Source organism: Polistes canadensis, unplaced genomic scaffold (genome assembly GCF_001313835.1).
Source record: "Polistes canadensis isolate GaletaPanama2010 unplaced genomic scaffold, ASM131383v1 scaffold_33, whole genome shotgun sequence".
Taxonomy (NCBI): Eukaryota; Metazoa; Arthropoda; class Insecta; order Hymenoptera; family Vespidae; genus Polistes; species Polistes canadensis.
This window is the reverse complement of record NW_014569580.1, coordinates 284,497-300,345: the sequence shown is the minus strand read 5'-3', so window position 1 is coordinate 300,345 and position 15,849 is coordinate 284,497. Positions and strand designations below refer to the sequence as shown.

The window sequence follows — 15,849 nt, the reverse complement described above, 5'->3', positions numbered from 1 at the left end:
GGAGGTGGTGGTGATGCTGCTACTGCTATTACTGATGACGGTAGCGATACTGGTGCGATGATGCTGGTAGCGGGTGTTGTGGTGGTGGTGGTGCTACTTCAGTTACTATAACTGCTGCCATCTCCGACAGAGACATTACTTGGATGAAAGCCAGCTGTGCGCGTGCCTCGAAGATTATCCTAAACGGCAAACCCTACGCATCTTCCTTTGCTGGTGTCACACTCGCCCCCGCCCCCCACCCTATCTCCGTCCATCTCTAACAGCATTTTTCGATCATTCGACACGGTAACGATGCGTTGTTTTTATTAGAAATGCGTTTATTCTTTTTATTGAATCACAAATCATCATAGTCATGCGAATTAATGGATACTACTGTTCTTTTACTTCTTCCGAATACATTTTTGTATATCTCTAATGATATATTTACATTTAATCTAAAGGACGATTTAAATTATTGCGTAAAAAATATCTTAGGAAGTAATATAAAATCGTAAAATATATTTATTTAACTTCAACATATTATGTTCTCCATGTAACTCGTACGTCGTCGGTTCTATACCTTTGTATACAAGTCGTCTCGTTCCAAGGAGTTCGACCATCTGTCTTATACTGTAATAATCCCGCAACGGCGATCATAACGCCATTGTCAATGCAAAATCTTTCATCAGTTGCATACAATTTTGCATTTCTCTCTTTACACATGATAGACATCATTTCTTGTAGCCTTTCATTACATCCAACACCGCCCACAATTAATACTTCATTTGCTCCCACATGAGCCATTGCTCTTTCTATAATCATTAGTTTGTTAGATTAGATAAATAGTGAAAACAATGATACAACTGTACATAATTAACTGTAAGCTTACTTAATTTAAAAATATTAAAAATATGTTATTCGCTTACCAGTGATTTCTATTAACATGGCAAAAACAGTTTCTTGCAACGAAAAGCACAAGTCTTCGGGTGTATATTCTTCCTTCTTGATCCACGTAGAAAGATGTTCTTCGATATGACTTAATATCCCAGAAAAGGATACGTCCATTCCTTTAACCACATATGGTAACGGAGCCAACTTCTTTCCCCTTTTTACATCCATGAAATTTTACAAGTTTCCATCGTGTCAAATATGTCTGATGATCTTTACAAACGGATTACGTTTAAAGATCTTCATTTCACAAGATAAAGCTAAAAAGTTATTCATTAAAACTTACTTCTTCGCAAATTGTTCAATATTGTATCCAGGACTAGGATCGTTGGAAAGCATTAACAATCTTGCAAAGCGATCTAGGCAGTTGCCAACAGCAATGTCTATTGTTTCACCAAATATACGATACTTTTGACGAGAGTATGCAATAATTTGTGTATTCCCACCCGATACGTACAAGACAGTTGGATTTTTACTACCAGTAATTAACCGACCCATTTCAATATGACCAACGCAATGATTGACCGCAACAATTGGTTTGTTGTAAAGTTGAGCCATTGTACGAGCCACTAATGCAGCAACTGTTAAAGGGCCGCCCATTCCTGGCCCCTTCGTATAACATATCACGTCGACCTCTTTCATAGTAATTTTGGCATTATTCAATGCTTCTTTAAGAACCTCGATTATACATTTTCGATGATGCTCCGCAGTCTCGCGTGGTAAAAATCCTTGTCACGAAAAATATACAATTATTTGTTTATTCACTTAATTCAGGGGAATGTTAATAAAATAATATATTAAGTTATATTTACCTTCTCCCGGTGGTGTGATATAAGTACGTCGTACATTGGATAAAACCTCATCGTCACGTATAACCCCAATACCTAATTTATTCGCACTACCCTCGAAACCTATGGCAATCACCATTTTGCTATTTGTTTTTTAATATTTACCAATAAAATTAATAAAACGAAAACTTTCATACTCCGAAATAAGTCCTATAGGCGTATATACGTTTGACCAATAAGAAACGTTTAATAGAAATCACCAATGAGAAGACGTATCTGACTGAACCAATAAGAACGATTGAATATTTACATGGAGAATAGGCACGTCGCTGATTAGACGAAAGTTTCATTCCTGTCGAGATTGATCAATCAGAATACGACTTGGCTTGACGCCATTACGAATAATATTACTAATGCATCAAAAGAGTTAGTAAGAATAAGTTACATACGCGTCCACATTTTGGACAGTTAAGAGAACGACGTATTTTCACGATCTCCATTATAGGAATACAACGTCTAACGCGGAAGTGTTTCGTGACGAGATTTTGTGCTGGAAAAATGCAAATTATCGAGTTGCCGGGTTAAGAAAAGTGAGTGTCGTCGTTAGTACAAATGTATCTTCAACAAAGTCCGGTGATCGCGGTGATACGAAAATATCGAAGGAAGTAGGGTCGTGGTCCGGCGAATGGCCGATTGATTTTCAAGGTGATAGCCATCTGACGCGAGCGGATGAACGGCTTTGACGCTTCGGTACGAATAAAAAAAAATAGAAAAAAACGCAGCCTACGAAGTGTGCTGGCGCGAGAAAGTCGTTCCGGTTTCGGTTTTCTATTTCTAAAAAATTAAACATATATATATATATATATATACACACTCTCACACAAATGATGTATGTGTGTATGTATATATAAAAAAAACTAAATACGTAGTGCAATTGTCGCGCTAAATCGGTATGTAAAAATAAGAAAGAAAAATATCGGAGTGTGCGAATCGGTGTGTATTGCCACCAGCGCGCAACAAAAATAAAAAAAAAGGAAAGTTGGAAGGAGAAGTGAGAGAAGCCGAGCTTCGCTTACGCGTTCGTGGGAATTAAATTACAACGAAAAAGAAAGAAAGAAGTAAGGAGAGCTAAGGAGGCAGAAGAACGTGGTATTATATATATGTATATGTATATGTGTGTTATATATACATATATTATACATATATATGTGTGTGTGCGTATATATAATATATATACACACACCACTCCTTCCCACTCTTCGGCAATCGTCGTGAGTCGTCGTAGAGTCTAAGAACTGTCCTAGGGATATTTGCGGTTCGTGTTCTCATTCGTTCGTTAATTGGTTGGTTGGTTCTCTTCGTAGGTACCATGACCGAAACGGTGTCGCGATTTAACCGGTCGCGAGATCGCGAGACGTCCTTGACGTATCGTCATTATTCGTCCATTCTTTCCCTTGAGAAGGGAGGGAAGGAAAAAAGAACGCGTGCGGTCGTTCTATCACCATCTTAACGAAAAATGTCATGGTCGTATGACTATTCGAGAGAAAAAAAAGAGAAATGGTATCGTCGCGATGATGAGTTCGGACGGTGATTACGGTTAAATCCTCGCATATAATTGACAACGACACGACACGACACGACGTGACGACGAGCGAGCCCGCCGTGAGTCGCGCGCTCGTACGGTGCGGTTGCGCGCGCACGCACACGCGCATGCGCCGGCCGCGGCAGAGCTGCACTCGTAGTGCAAGTTCGACGGTCGTAATAGCGGTCGGACGGTGACTATGGGGGCGTCAATGGCGGCGGCAATAGATATGGTAAACAACACACCAAAGGATGATGACGATGATGATGATATATATGACTTGTCGTATTATCCTTCTCGTTGATGATGATGACCAAGATAATGCGCGCTCGTTCTCTAACGACAATGCATTCATTCTTCCTAGACTACTTTTTCTCCATCCGTTCGTCCATACGCTTGCTCATAAGTCAGTCCGTCTGTCCGTTCGTCCGTCTGTCCGTCCGTCCGTTTTTCCGTTCGCTTGTGCGATGTATAAAACCGCGCGTGCATCGTTATATGGATCGTGGATCGAAGCGTACCACACGATTCTGGACATGCGGAGAGAGTGGCGATGGTAAGGCATCGCGTACGGGTGACACGTCTACCAAAAGAAAAGAAAAGAAAAGAAAAGATAATTCAATTTAAAAAAAAAAATCATAATATAAAAGTATATATATAAAAAAAAGTCATAAATAAAACTTCGGATATATTGTGGATCTCGCGACTCATCATCCTCTACTACTTCTTCTTCTTCTTCTTCTTCTTCTTCATAGTTCTATCATTGTTAAACGAGACGAAGCGCCATCGCGCTTCGCGAATACACTAACTTTCTTCCTACCGCTTTGACTCAGCCCAAGATGATACCGACTTGCTGCGTATATTTTTTCACGTAGGACAGTCAACCCTTTAGGCAACCCAGCGCTAAGAGACGAGCATCGGTAACTTTCGAGATTTGAGGGAGATTAAATCGACATATTGGTTGCTGCTGTACAAAAATACTGCTGTTATTTAACTTTGGGATCTAAACCTGTATTCTACTCTGACTGAGATTTCGTAAGAAGGATCAAGGGAATCGTCCTGTTGAATTGATTTTCCATCCAAAAGTATTCTTGAATACAGGTAAATCTATTCTCAATTGGATCTTACATATTTGTTATTAACGTATGTTAATCAACGTCATGACAAATACCGAATATGAAATATTTAAATGGTATCTCTCTATCGTCAGTAATGTCACGAGACTATGATAGAAGAAGAGGAGGCGGCGGGAGCAGTAGCAGCTCGAGCAAACTTAGGATGGACACTAGCGTATCCCAGACAAGACCGCACGGTGAAAGTTCGAGCAAAAGGAGGGAATTAGATACCGTCATGCGAAAAGCTCGTGAGTCTCAGTCGAGCTATTGGAATAAAAAACTTTTGGAAGTAGAAGAACGTGATCCGAATAGATGGCGACACAGTGGATATAAAGAACTTTATGTCGGAGGTACATCAACTGGAGAACCAAGCAGAAGTCATCCACGTAGTCCGAGAAGCCCAAGACCAAGAAGTCCTCACAGCCCACGACCACGTAGTCCGCGTGCTAGAAGCCCTAGGTCACCACGAGATCGTTCTCATACAAGAGGAAGAGCTGCGAGAAGTCCTAGTACAGGAAGCACCTGCTCGGACAGATCATGCTCCGTTTGTTCGCCTAAGGAACGTCGTCGTATTGCACCACCGTCTCGTTCGCGTTCAAGATCAATTACCCCGATACGCGCGCGTCCACATCCCAAAGAGGTCGTACCTTCGAGTTCACGTGCTATACCACCTCGAACCAGACCGAGGTCGCCGCCTCTACCGCGTCCTAGAACACCCCCACCAGCTCCTCAACCTCCTCCGAGACATCAAAAGGATTATAAAGCTTTGAAAGAAAAAGAAGCTAAGGTTAGACGCAAGGAGAAACATCATGGCAGGTTACCAGAAGATCCACGTGTTCCAGATCCTATACCATTGGTATATTTCCTTTATATATTTCTACCTCTATTATTATTTGCTAATTCGACGATTCTTCTATGCATGTGTTGTAATGTTGTAACACACAACGGCAGCTGTAACGGTAGCTTGTTTCTTCGTTCAAACTTCTATTATAGGATATATTTCTAATATTATTACATCCTTTCGTTTTATATATTGTACAGATGCGCAAACCTGTTAAAGTAGAAAAAACACATTCAAGTCATGGAGCACCACCGATGATGCGACAGCCTCCGGATTCGTCACCTAGTGAAGACAGTGACAGTTCATCTGCAACATCGCATACAGGACCACCAAGAATGACGCTTTCCGAACGGTATATGTTCAATAACAATTATATTTCGTCAATAACATTTAAATAGAAAAAAGATCATTAATCAAAGTATTACATTTATTTTCATAGATTTGGTAAAATGGCTCAATGGAGCGTAGATCGGAGAGATATGGAAAATATGCGTATCACTAAAGACGGGGAGAATGCTATGAAAGTAGTAATAGAGGGTGAAGAAAGAATTGCTAGATTGGGTTACGAGTCTCCACCTCCAGGACATTATCCTGAATCGTTGTTAGCCCAAGGACCAAGAGGTTTGGAATGTTGGGACGATGTTAGAGTTCGATACGATTATTATAAAGCAAGAGGATATTTACGTGACCTCACATTAGACGACTACATCAAATGGGAGGAATGGTGGTACAAATACCAAGAATGGTTAGAGGCTGAACGATATTATGAACAATGGGCCTCTTCCAATCGTGCTTCCGGAGGAGGTCGCAAAAGGCGTGGACGACGAAATAATGCCGCTCATTAAACGACATAAAAACAAAACAAATAAATATACATATAAATATATATATATATAATAATATTAAAACAGTAATGATAATAAATAATATAAAAAAAGAGAAGAAAACAAATCGATTACTATATTACCGCGGTACAAGCTTGTTTTAGATTCTGTTAAACGGAATCTTTCTGTCATCGACATATGTATACATGTGATGTTTCTGATTATTTACACAAAACACGTATATTAAATATTTACGTTATATGCTTACGAGTTTTTAGGGCTCTACTCTGTGGTAAGCCTTTCGTTTTAATAATAGAAATATAGGAGACGAATTGTAAAAGAGGAAAAAAAACAAAAAAGTCATGATCATTAACCAAAACTATTATTTTCGTTATTTCTTTTTCTCTCTTTTTTTTCTTATTTTCTAAACATCCCTTTGAATTGATACCAAATAGTATTTACATCGTGGAATACAATTATTGATTTTTGCTCTAAGAAGTTTTATATACTTTGTATTTCTGATTGTTCTCTATATAAATATGTTACGTAAATAAGAACGTGGTAATTTAATTTTGTTACCTTTTTTATGAAGGATTTATTACAAAATTGAAATTATTGGATAAATCAACCCTTTCATTATTAACGACCGAACAGGAATTGACGATAGCCACGTATGAGCTAATTTATATGGAACACAATACTATTCACCTCAAAGCAATCGAAAAATGTTGCTATTCCATAAAAATAAAAAAACAATATAATTACTACCAATGAATAGCTCAATTTAAATATTACGTTTTAAAAATAGCGCACAATTTTTTCGACCAATGATTTTAGTTTAAAGTAAAGAATATTTTGTGTACAGTTTGGCAACACTGAAAAATGTTGACTGAAGTAGTAGGGGTTATCCGGTTGCCACCGCGCAGCTTCTCTTTCCGTCCTTTACATCGAGTAAATCGTCGTGCGTAGACTTAGAGAGCCATTCTTTCTAAAATCTATTAACATCTGAGTTAATTGTACAAGTTGTTATAAATAAATAGACAAAATGCCTCCCAAATTCGATCCCAATGAAATTAAGAAAGGTATTTAACCTATAAACCTATTATAAAATATTTCTAAAAAGTGTTAAAAATTAAAAAATATTAACAAAAAAATAATTTCTTTAGTTTACTTAAGATGCGTTGGTGGTGAAGTTGGAGCAACCTCGTCTCTCGCTCCTAAAATTGGTCCTCTCGGTTTGGTAAGCTATAAGAAAAAGCAAAATCAATTTTAATGCAAAAATAAGCACATGTTCGTCGAGTCTTGTTTTCCTAACCAAATTTAAATTACAGTCGCCGAAAAAAGTTGGTGATGATATCGCCAAAGCTACCAGCGACTGGAAAGGTTTAAAAATTACAGTACAACTGACCATTCAAAACAGACAAGCTACCATCTCGGTGGTTCCATCCGCTGCTTCTTTGGTTATCAAGGCGCTCAAAGAACCACCAAGAGATAGGAAAAGGCAAAAAAATATTAAGCACAGTGGTAATTTATCTTTCGATGATATTGTTTCCATTGCTCGTGCTATGAGACAAAGATCAATGTCTAGACAACTCAGCGGCACCGTTAAAGAAATTCTTGGAACATGCCAATCGGTTGGTTGCACTGTTGAAGGCAGACCTCCTCATGATCTTATTGACGACATCAATAACGGACTAATGGAAGTTGAAGAATGATTTAGTAAGTATAGGGTCCATTACTCACACTTTTCGTTATAATATTCATAAAGAATTAGTATATTGAATAATTGAATTCTTTCAATTTGAGACATAAATTTAAATGCATTATTAATGTATATTATAATATCGTAAAGAAAAGTGTTAGTTTGGACTCTTGGTAGGGGTTGGCATCCCATCCGCCTGATTGGTATTTACTTTCTTACAAAATTAAATATCGACTGGTATCTTAGCCATTGAGGAGAAAACCTCATTAAAAAAATCATGTCTTCTATATACAAAATGATATACTTTTGAAATTGTTTATTGTATCGTATTAAGCATCGTGTATTGCTCTTCTTTTCAGGTTTGTCATAAGGCATTGGAAATATAAAAAATATAAAAAACATTTTTTCTATTTATTAGACATTTATTTCCATAATTATCCTATTACTTCTTTTAAAAAACACAACTACATCCTTTGTATTATCTTGTAACTTTTGTATATCTCTGTACAGAAAAGCTTAATCGGTAAAAGAATTTACGAATGAAATATTTCTTTCTTTCTTTATGTACAAGGAAAATTTCACAATGCTATGAATTATGCTAATAAGCAAGATCGTAATTTTCATTTCATTTCTTCTTTTTTTCACTAGTTATCATTAAATTATTCATGAAAATGTACAGAAACTAATTACATTTACGAAGTACGGTAAATTGTATATATATATTTTGTTGGAATATTATTATGGAATACTTATTTTGTAAATTATAAAAGTACATTATAAAAAAAACATTTGGATACATATGTTCGACCATAAAGATAGATAGTTTTATCGATGCGTTAAATTTTAGATATGATTTTTTTTAATTTTTTTGCAATTATATCTTTTTACCTGTCTTTGTTAATCGATCACAATTTCAATCGGTTGAATTAATGTTCTTACGTATATCATACAATTGTTAATATTCAAAGATTTACAGGTGACAGTAAATTGAGTCAATTATAATCTGATAATATGTTTTGATAACATTAAAGTGATATCTTTTTTGTTATATATATATATATTTTTTTTTTTAAATAGATTAAACTACTGTCCTAGTACTTGGCCTCTTCCCCAGTTGTGACCACCAAATATATTTCTAGCTTGTTGTTGTTGTTGTTGTTGTTGTTGTTGACCAGCAGGCCTTTGCGTAGGCGCATTACCAAACCATCGAATTCCACCTCTCTGGGGTGGAAAATAAGTCTCCAAAATTTTTGGAGTAACCAGCCAATCTGTGCCTCCAAGTTCTTGAGGATATTTAAATTTAAAGAATACGTAGATATGACCAATTAATATACCATAGAGCTCCATTATACCACCACCAGAAATGATTAAATTAAATCCAAACAATACCCATGGCAAATACATTGCTTTAAATCTTGTACCTGTTAACAAATCAATAATAAAAATATCATTTTTACTATCAGCTTATTACAATAAATGAATATGCAGGTATATTAACCCCTTGTGTTATAACAACGTGTGAGATGCCGTTACAGACATCGTATTACAATATGCTTTTGTTTATGCAAACATAAAAAGCACTGAATGCAGCATGCAATTCAGCACGTTAAACCATATCACGAGGAGTTAATAACTGTAAGATAATAATAGACAATTAGTGTAGATAAATGAATAATTATAATAACGTAAAACGTACCCAACCAAAAGTTAACGATAGCATCTTTATTAAGTTGACACCAAACATATAAGACACTCAATACCATAGGATCCATGAGTAATGGAAAACCGCTAATGAATCCTAATATAACGCAGCATAACCAATTGAACAATAGCATGAAAAAATAATCGGCTGGTCTTCCATCATATTCAACGCGTTCCAATCTCAATGAGTAATTATAGAGAAAATACAAATTAAGCAAAAAGTGAAATCCTCCAGGGCTCATAGGATAAAAAAAAACACTGGTAAATGGTCTCCAAATTTCAAAATTGTTTATAAATCGATCGTACGATAATACAAGTGTGGATGCCTGCACTAAACCAAATCTGCCGATTAATGACAAACTAACCGTAAACATTAACCAATATCTCGTAAATATTGGCAAAGAATTGAACCAGTCTCTCACGTCTGACATTTTGTTTTTGTTTTCTTTTTTGTTTTTTCTAATTATCAATACTTTCAATGAGTTGAACGGTTTAATTCACTGCAAAATACACTGTGTTCTTTTTATCTATGACTTTTTACTAGCTAAGGCTGACGTGTGATTATTTTATAAGACCTGATGCGACCTTACTTTGCGTTTCATATTTGCACATTATAGGTTAGAATAAAAAAGGTAAGGGTAGGTTTTCAAAGTATGCTGTCCAACGACACTATATATTGTATATAATATATTGTTATTCCACATCGACAATTCGACAGCTAAGTCAAAGACCTCTCTCTTTATTTCGATTATCGATAATCGAATAACGATATTGACGACTATTTAAATATTAAAAGAATTTAAATTATTCATCTTCACATATTTTTCAAATTTTATTTCTCAAGATTTCCATTTGCTTTTTTTTCGAGATAAACAATTTTTGTATTTTTATTCAACAAGAAATGAACCCGTCAGAGAGTTCCGGAAGATGGGTGCGTCAGAGAGTTCCAGAAAACCATTTGTTACATGGGCTTACATGAAATTTATTAAAAATGTTATATGGAAATAATATTATATACTTATATACAATAGCTAGTTTATTCTATCACATTTTTGTGTATGCAATACGAGTATAATTATAAAACAATCACATATTTATTTTATTTTCTTTTTATCATAAACATATACATACCCATATCATTTTATAAACAAACAATATGTATGCTTAATAATAATATCTATGGAACTACAAAAATTGATGTTAATTGTACATATGAGACACAATGTTTCTTTCTTATCATTTTCTCTTTTTCTTTTACTTTCTTTCCCTTTTTTGTTTTTTAATTATATACTAATTTCATATTATTATTATTATTATTATAAATAATAATTAGCTTATTACGACATCAAATGTGTTTTTGTTTGAGAACTGTATATGATGGATGTTTATAATACAAGTATCATGACAATTTACACATAATTATTTATTTGTTTTGTTTGTTTGTGTGTTCATTTATCTCACCTAATGAAGAGAGTGTTCGTTTAATCATAGACATTAGTTTCATAAATTATTCAGATTATTAGAGTGATTCTCTGTTCCAGACATTGTTGGAGAAATCCGCTTTCCTTTTCTTTGCTTGGCTTTTTGTTTTGGTGTTCTGGGGGACTTATCTAGAAAAAGTGTCTATAAAATATTCTTTCCGATAAATCAATACAACCAATTCAATGTCTATGCTTATTCTTTTTGTAAATGACATTTCTTTCTTTGATGTCATTGAAAGTGCGTGGCGGATTTAAAGTTTCAGATGATTTATTGCGTGATCCCGTACTCCTGTACTTACTGAGGGCATGAAGAGTTTCCTTTGGTAACCAATCGTAATCTACGTTATTAGGATTAGACGTTCCCATTTCTATAGGCGCCTTGCGTGTTGTGGAAGAACGAGATTTGCGACCAAAAGATGAAAGTAATTGTTGCCCACCGACTAAAGTCAATATAACACATGCTGCGAGGAAAACATAGAGAAACACCGTTTCTCCATCTAATCCGTCATCTAATTCTATTACTTGTACTGTTTCATTATAAACTGCTTCACTGTAACCAACTCCATTCTACAAAAAGATATATCATTATGAAAGTTTTATAATCTCATTTAGCATTTAATTTGTGATTTACTACATACTACATCTCTATAATTAAGATTAACGTTGAGTCCAAATGGTCTTCCAGCAAACGTTTCCGAAGGTATGAACGAATATGCCAAGGTTGCTTCGTGTTTAGGTTTGACTACTCTATTAAATGTGAACGTAGAAAAGTTTTGAATATAGAAATTGAAATCCATGGCATAACGGAAGGACGCGTCCAATGATTCCAAAACAAAATCATTTTCTCCTTTATTGGTGAAACCAACAAGGAATTCTACCAAATTTCCAGCAGGTAATTCTACGAATATAATTATGGTTTATTGCCAAATCTGTGTCAATACGAACGGTAAATAAAATTAGAGATAAAAATATAAAATGTATACCAAGGGTAGATAATGTGTTATAGATAGGTTTAGTAAATAAAATGGTTGTATCTGCATCAGTGGAAGCATTAGTCGTTTCTTCTTCTAGTTCATCGTCAGTGATAATTGTATTCTCTTCACCTTCAACGTCTACTATATCATCAATATTTTCATCTTCTTGAGCATAAGCTATGCCAGATCCTGTTCAATATAAGAATAGACAAAAATATTTATACAACATTATTATTGTGATATTTTCTTTTTTTCAAGTAACATGTTTAAGTTAACATAAAATTAATATTAATAACTTATGGCATAGCAATATTATTCAACAATTTTGATATTTGTACATAAAAATATGTTATGTATAACATATGATGACAAATTCTTAAATTAGGTTATGAAAGTACAAAAATCAATTTGATATAAAATCTGTCAATAATTCTCATAAGATGTCATATTTGAAAGCTGTCAAGTGAAATATATTAACATACAAATATGAAGAAATGATAAAAATAATTAAATAAAGTACGGATGGTCTAAGAACGTTGTTCTTTCTGTCACTTTAACACCACATTTATAATAAAGGAATACACATTTTGAAAAATTAAATATTTCATTATACATTACCTCTGTTCACACTTAAAATGATAAAAGGAATGACTAATAAAAGGAAATAACTGAATTTCTTCATATTAATGAACTATTTGTTAAGTATCTTTTCTGTTATGTGGAAGGACTAATTTGATTTTACATATAGTTGGTCACTGAGTCTACGATTGAATAAATCGACATAACGCGACCGCTACCATTGCCGCTTGCTACGTGGAAGGTCAACAGCGTCGCGTCAATTCGTCAACGTGGAACACGAAGTACGTAACCATTAAGTATTTATACATTTAGAGAAAGTCATTTGATTTCTCTACGCTGTCAATGATATTACGCTTTAGCCCTCTACTGAAATTTTATTCAACTATTTTAACATGACCCTTTTCAATATTCATTTTATTATTTTTTAAATATATATATATATATATTTTATTGATATAGAGTATAATTATAGATTTATGTGTAATAAAATATTAGAAGCATTTTTTTTGTAGTCTTGTAAAGTTAATATACATATATATATTTTTATCTTTTTTTTTTTTTACGAGTAACGTGACGTCACGAAATTTAAAGATGGCGCTCAAAGCACTCGTATTTGACGTTTAAGTATATTTTGTATACAGACATTAGTTTGATCAAGATCTGATGTGCTTAGTTAATTTACGTACATATAGGTAAATTTTTGAATATCCATATTATTGGAATTTAATCAATATATCGTAATTAACAATAAATTCATATTATATTTATATGTCATTTATGTTCTTTGTTTCATCTTTTCCCATTGAATTTAAAATTTGACATGTTATTTGTCACTGATAATTTGACTAACATTTACAGAAATAAAAAGTGATAGAGAAACTCGAAGAATCAATGATGGATTTTGAAGATGACTTCTTCTTCGAAGAAGATAAAATGTTGGTTTTAGATGATCGTAGATGAAAATTATTTATTTTGTTCTATGTTTCGTTACAGTTTTCAATGTGCTTCCTTTTTCTTATAACATGCATGCTCTGATACAACGCGGCGCGGTGGAACAGCTTATTATTGGATGATTCGTTGATATCTCATGGCAATGCTTCTTCAAATTTAAATCCAAGTGGATTAACCGAGGATAAAAATCTTGCTCCTGCAACCACCGTGCCACCAGCTATTGTTGAATTGCATCAACTAGTCATGATGGAAGATCGAATGTATGCACTAGTAATTCTATGTTATACAATTTTTTAATCACTTTTTTTTATATTACATCTTTTTGCACATTTCACTTACACATTATCGCTTTATTTTTTCTTTCTTCTATTATTTACTCTTGTGGAATACAGACCAGACGTAGAATTGGTCGCACAAGATCAATCTATATCGCAGTTACCCAACATTCAACTGTGAGTGTGGCTCTTCTTTCATCTATTCGGTAGTCCAATGGGTTTAATTAATTGATGCTTTATTAAACTATTATATATGCATGTATTAATTGCATATTTTCTTTCTAGAATGTATTATATTTGTAATTAAATATTACAGTGAATAATCTATGTGTATGTTTGAGATGTATAGATATTTTATATTTTTTAACACGTTCTCTAGTGTGCTATGAAGAAGAGATTTCAATTACAGCTTAGAATTTATTTGTTACTTTTATTACCATAACAAATGTATAATGCTGGGCTCTCAAGTGAAATCAGTGTGTTACAGATACGTGACACTGGTAGTGAACGTGTTAACTATACATTCTTTTGTAGAATTAGTAACAGTTAATGGAATATTATGATTCCGTGTATTAACATATGTTTTGTATTATTAATATATTAGGGGTATGACTATTACTTCTGGAAATGTAGTAATACAAAAAGACAGCAACAACCTCATTGGTATCAGCATTGGTGGTGGATCTCCTCTTTGTCCTTGTCTATATATCATACAAATTTTTGATAATACACCTGCCGCATTGGATGGCACTCTCCAATCTGGAGATGAACTAGTAGCTGTGAATGGGGTCTCTGTAAGGGGTAAAACAAAAGTAGAAGTTGCCAAAATGATACAGTCTTGTGATTCCCAAGTTAGCATTAATTACAATAAATTGCATGCCGATCCTAAGCAGGGACGTACTCTCGATATTGCTCTGAAAAAGGTGATTAGTTTATGGTATACAAAATATGGATTACTTAGTAACCCGAGTATTACCATATTCATTAATGATCATAGGTTAAACATCGATTAGTAGAAGGGATGGGCAGTGCGACGGCAGATGCACTCGGTTTATCACGTGCCATTCTTTGCAACGATGCTCTTGTTCAAAGATTAAATGCTCTGCAACGCACTGAAAATTTATACAGGGGCCTGGTCTCTCATGCAAAAGCTACGTTACATACCTTTTTTGATCTCACTCAAATTTATAAAGGCAAGTATATATAACATTTACAATGGATTATTTAAGAAATAAAAAATTCATTTGATAATAACAAAAATATTTTTTATATTTTAGTATTTGGAGATACGTTCGCTGCAATAGGCGTTAGAGAACCACAACCACGTGCCAGCGAAGCATTCAGACAATTTGGGGAACAACACAGGCAAATGGAAAAATTTGGTGTGACTATGTTAAAAACCCTGAAACCTATATTAAATGATTTAGGCACATATCTTCATAAAGCAATACCAGATACACGTTTAACTATAAGTAAATATGCAGACGCAAAATTCGAATATCTTTCGTATTGCTTAAAAGTTAAAGAATTAGATGACGAAGAACAAAGTTATGCGGCATTGCAAGAACCTCTTTATCGCGTTGAGACTGGCAATTATGAGTATCGATTAGTACTACGATGTCGACAAGAAGCTCGTGCTAAATTTGCTAAATTAAGAGCAGATGTTCTAGTTAAATTAGAGTTGCTTGACAACAAACACGTTCAAGACGTCGTATGGCAATTACAAAAATTTGCTTCCGGATTAGCAAAATATTATGCTAATACCGCCGAATTATTATCGGCGGTAACATTATTCCCCGTCGAAGTGGACTTATCTAATTCAGCGTTTCAATATAAATCGACCGGTCCTCAGTCCATGCAAGAGGACGAAGAAGATATTGAAGAATTTGAGCCAGAACAAAAACAAGAGGTCAAAGAAGAAGTTCTCATAGATACGCAAAATCCTCCATTGATATGGATGGATGGAAATAATATGTAGCGATATGTGTTAAATAATAATAATTGATCGAATATTTTGGATCGTATTATTGAAAATTGACTTTTTAAAGTTTATAACGATAAATTATCGACGGTACAATAATAAGCCTACAAGTATATACATTCCATAGAAAT

The 15,849-nt window shown here is 34.3% G+C and overlaps 6 protein-coding genes across 18 annotated transcripts; 3 read left to right on the top strand and 3 right to left on the bottom strand.

The window, feature by feature from the left end:
• Window positions 1-483: 483 nt before the first annotated feature.
• Window positions 484-1,970, bottom strand: LOC106784284 (probable tRNA N6-adenosine threonylcarbamoyltransferase). The gene is made up of 4 exons (XM_014743651.1): window positions 1,740-1,970; window positions 1,214-1,655; window positions 906-1,084; window positions 484-791 (listed from the first exon to the last, which is right to left on the bottom strand). The coding sequence occupies exons 1-4, from the start codon at window positions 1,852-1,854 to the stop codon at window positions 520-522; spliced, it is 1,008 nt and encodes a 335-aa protein (XP_014599137.1). The 5' UTR covers window positions 1,855-1,970; the 3' UTR covers window positions 484-519.
• A 126-nt stretch (window positions 1,971-2,096) lies between these two features.
• On the top strand, window positions 2,097-6,453 carry LOC106784283 (serine/arginine repetitive matrix protein 1-like). 7 transcript variants are annotated; one of them, XM_014743649.1, is made up of 5 exons: window positions 2,097-2,305; window positions 4,170-4,395; window positions 4,505-5,265; window positions 5,451-5,602; window positions 5,690-6,453. In XM_014743649.1, the coding sequence occupies exons 3-5, from the start codon at window positions 4,507-4,509 to the stop codon at window positions 6,093-6,095; spliced, it is 1,317 nt and encodes a 438-aa protein (XP_014599135.1). In that variant the 5' UTR covers window positions 2,097-2,305; window positions 4,170-4,395; window positions 4,505-4,506; the 3' UTR covers window positions 6,096-6,453. The 7 variants fall into 7 exon arrangements, with proteins under 7 accessions (XP_014599135.1, XP_014599132.1, XP_014599131.1 ...); XM_014743646.1 differs by having other exon boundaries at window positions 2,097-2,465; XM_014743645.1 differs by having other exon boundaries at window positions 2,097-2,833.
• Window positions 6,454-6,953: 500 nt separating this feature from the next.
• On the top strand, window positions 6,954-8,175 carry LOC106784286 (60S ribosomal protein L12). The gene is made up of 4 exons (XM_014743653.1): window positions 6,954-7,156; window positions 7,241-7,314; window positions 7,406-7,793; window positions 8,136-8,175. The coding sequence occupies exons 1-3, from the start codon at window positions 7,120-7,122 to the stop codon at window positions 7,787-7,789; spliced, it is 495 nt and encodes a 164-aa protein (XP_014599139.1). The 5' UTR covers window positions 6,954-7,119; the 3' UTR covers window positions 7,790-7,793; window positions 8,136-8,175.
• Window positions 8,176-8,821: 646 nt separating this feature from the next.
• On the bottom strand, window positions 8,822-10,114 carry LOC106784285 (derlin-1). Its single transcript, XM_014743652.1, has 2 exons — window positions 9,473-10,114; window positions 8,822-9,197 (listed from the first exon to the last, which is right to left on the bottom strand). The coding sequence occupies exons 1-2, from the start codon at window positions 9,906-9,908 to the stop codon at window positions 8,860-8,862; spliced, it is 774 nt and encodes a 257-aa protein (XP_014599138.1). The 5' UTR covers window positions 9,909-10,114; the 3' UTR covers window positions 8,822-8,859.
• Window positions 10,115-10,442: 328 nt separating this feature from the next.
• LOC106784355 (translocon-associated protein subunit alpha) lies at window positions 10,443-12,877 on the bottom strand. 2 transcript variants are annotated; one of them, XM_014743794.1, is made up of 5 exons: window positions 12,551-12,875; window positions 11,942-12,121; window positions 11,597-11,856; window positions 11,258-11,525; window positions 10,443-11,087 (listed from the first exon to the last, which is right to left on the bottom strand). In XM_014743794.1, the coding sequence occupies exons 1-5, from the start codon at window positions 12,612-12,614 to the stop codon at window positions 10,978-10,980; spliced, it is 882 nt and encodes a 293-aa protein (XP_014599280.1). In that variant the 5' UTR covers window positions 12,615-12,875; the 3' UTR covers window positions 10,443-10,977. The 2 variants fall into 2 exon arrangements, with proteins under 2 accessions (XP_014599280.1, XP_014599279.1); XM_014743793.1 differs by having other exon boundaries at window positions 10,443-11,525; window positions 12,551-12,877.
• A 219-nt stretch (window positions 12,878-13,096) lies between these two features.
• On the top strand, window positions 13,097-15,846 carry LOC106784354 (PRKCA-binding protein). Of its 6 annotated transcripts, XM_014743786.1 has the most exons (7): window positions 13,099-13,203; window positions 13,370-13,446; window positions 13,570-13,722; window positions 13,855-13,914; window positions 14,342-14,660; window positions 14,735-14,930; window positions 15,015-15,846. In XM_014743786.1, exons 2-7 carry the CDS (start codon window positions 13,403-13,405, stop codon window positions 15,713-15,715), a joined length of 1,473 nt encoding a protein of 490 aa, XP_014599272.1. In that variant the 5' UTR covers window positions 13,099-13,203; window positions 13,370-13,402; the 3' UTR covers window positions 15,716-15,846. The 6 variants fall into 6 exon arrangements, with proteins under 6 accessions (XP_014599277.1, XP_014599275.1, XP_014599276.1 ...); XM_014743787.1 differs by lacking the exon at window positions 13,855-13,914; XM_014743788.1 differs by lacking the exon at window positions 13,370-13,446 and having other exon boundaries at window positions 13,108-13,203; window positions 13,505-13,722.
• Window positions 15,847-15,849: the final 3 nt, after the last annotated feature.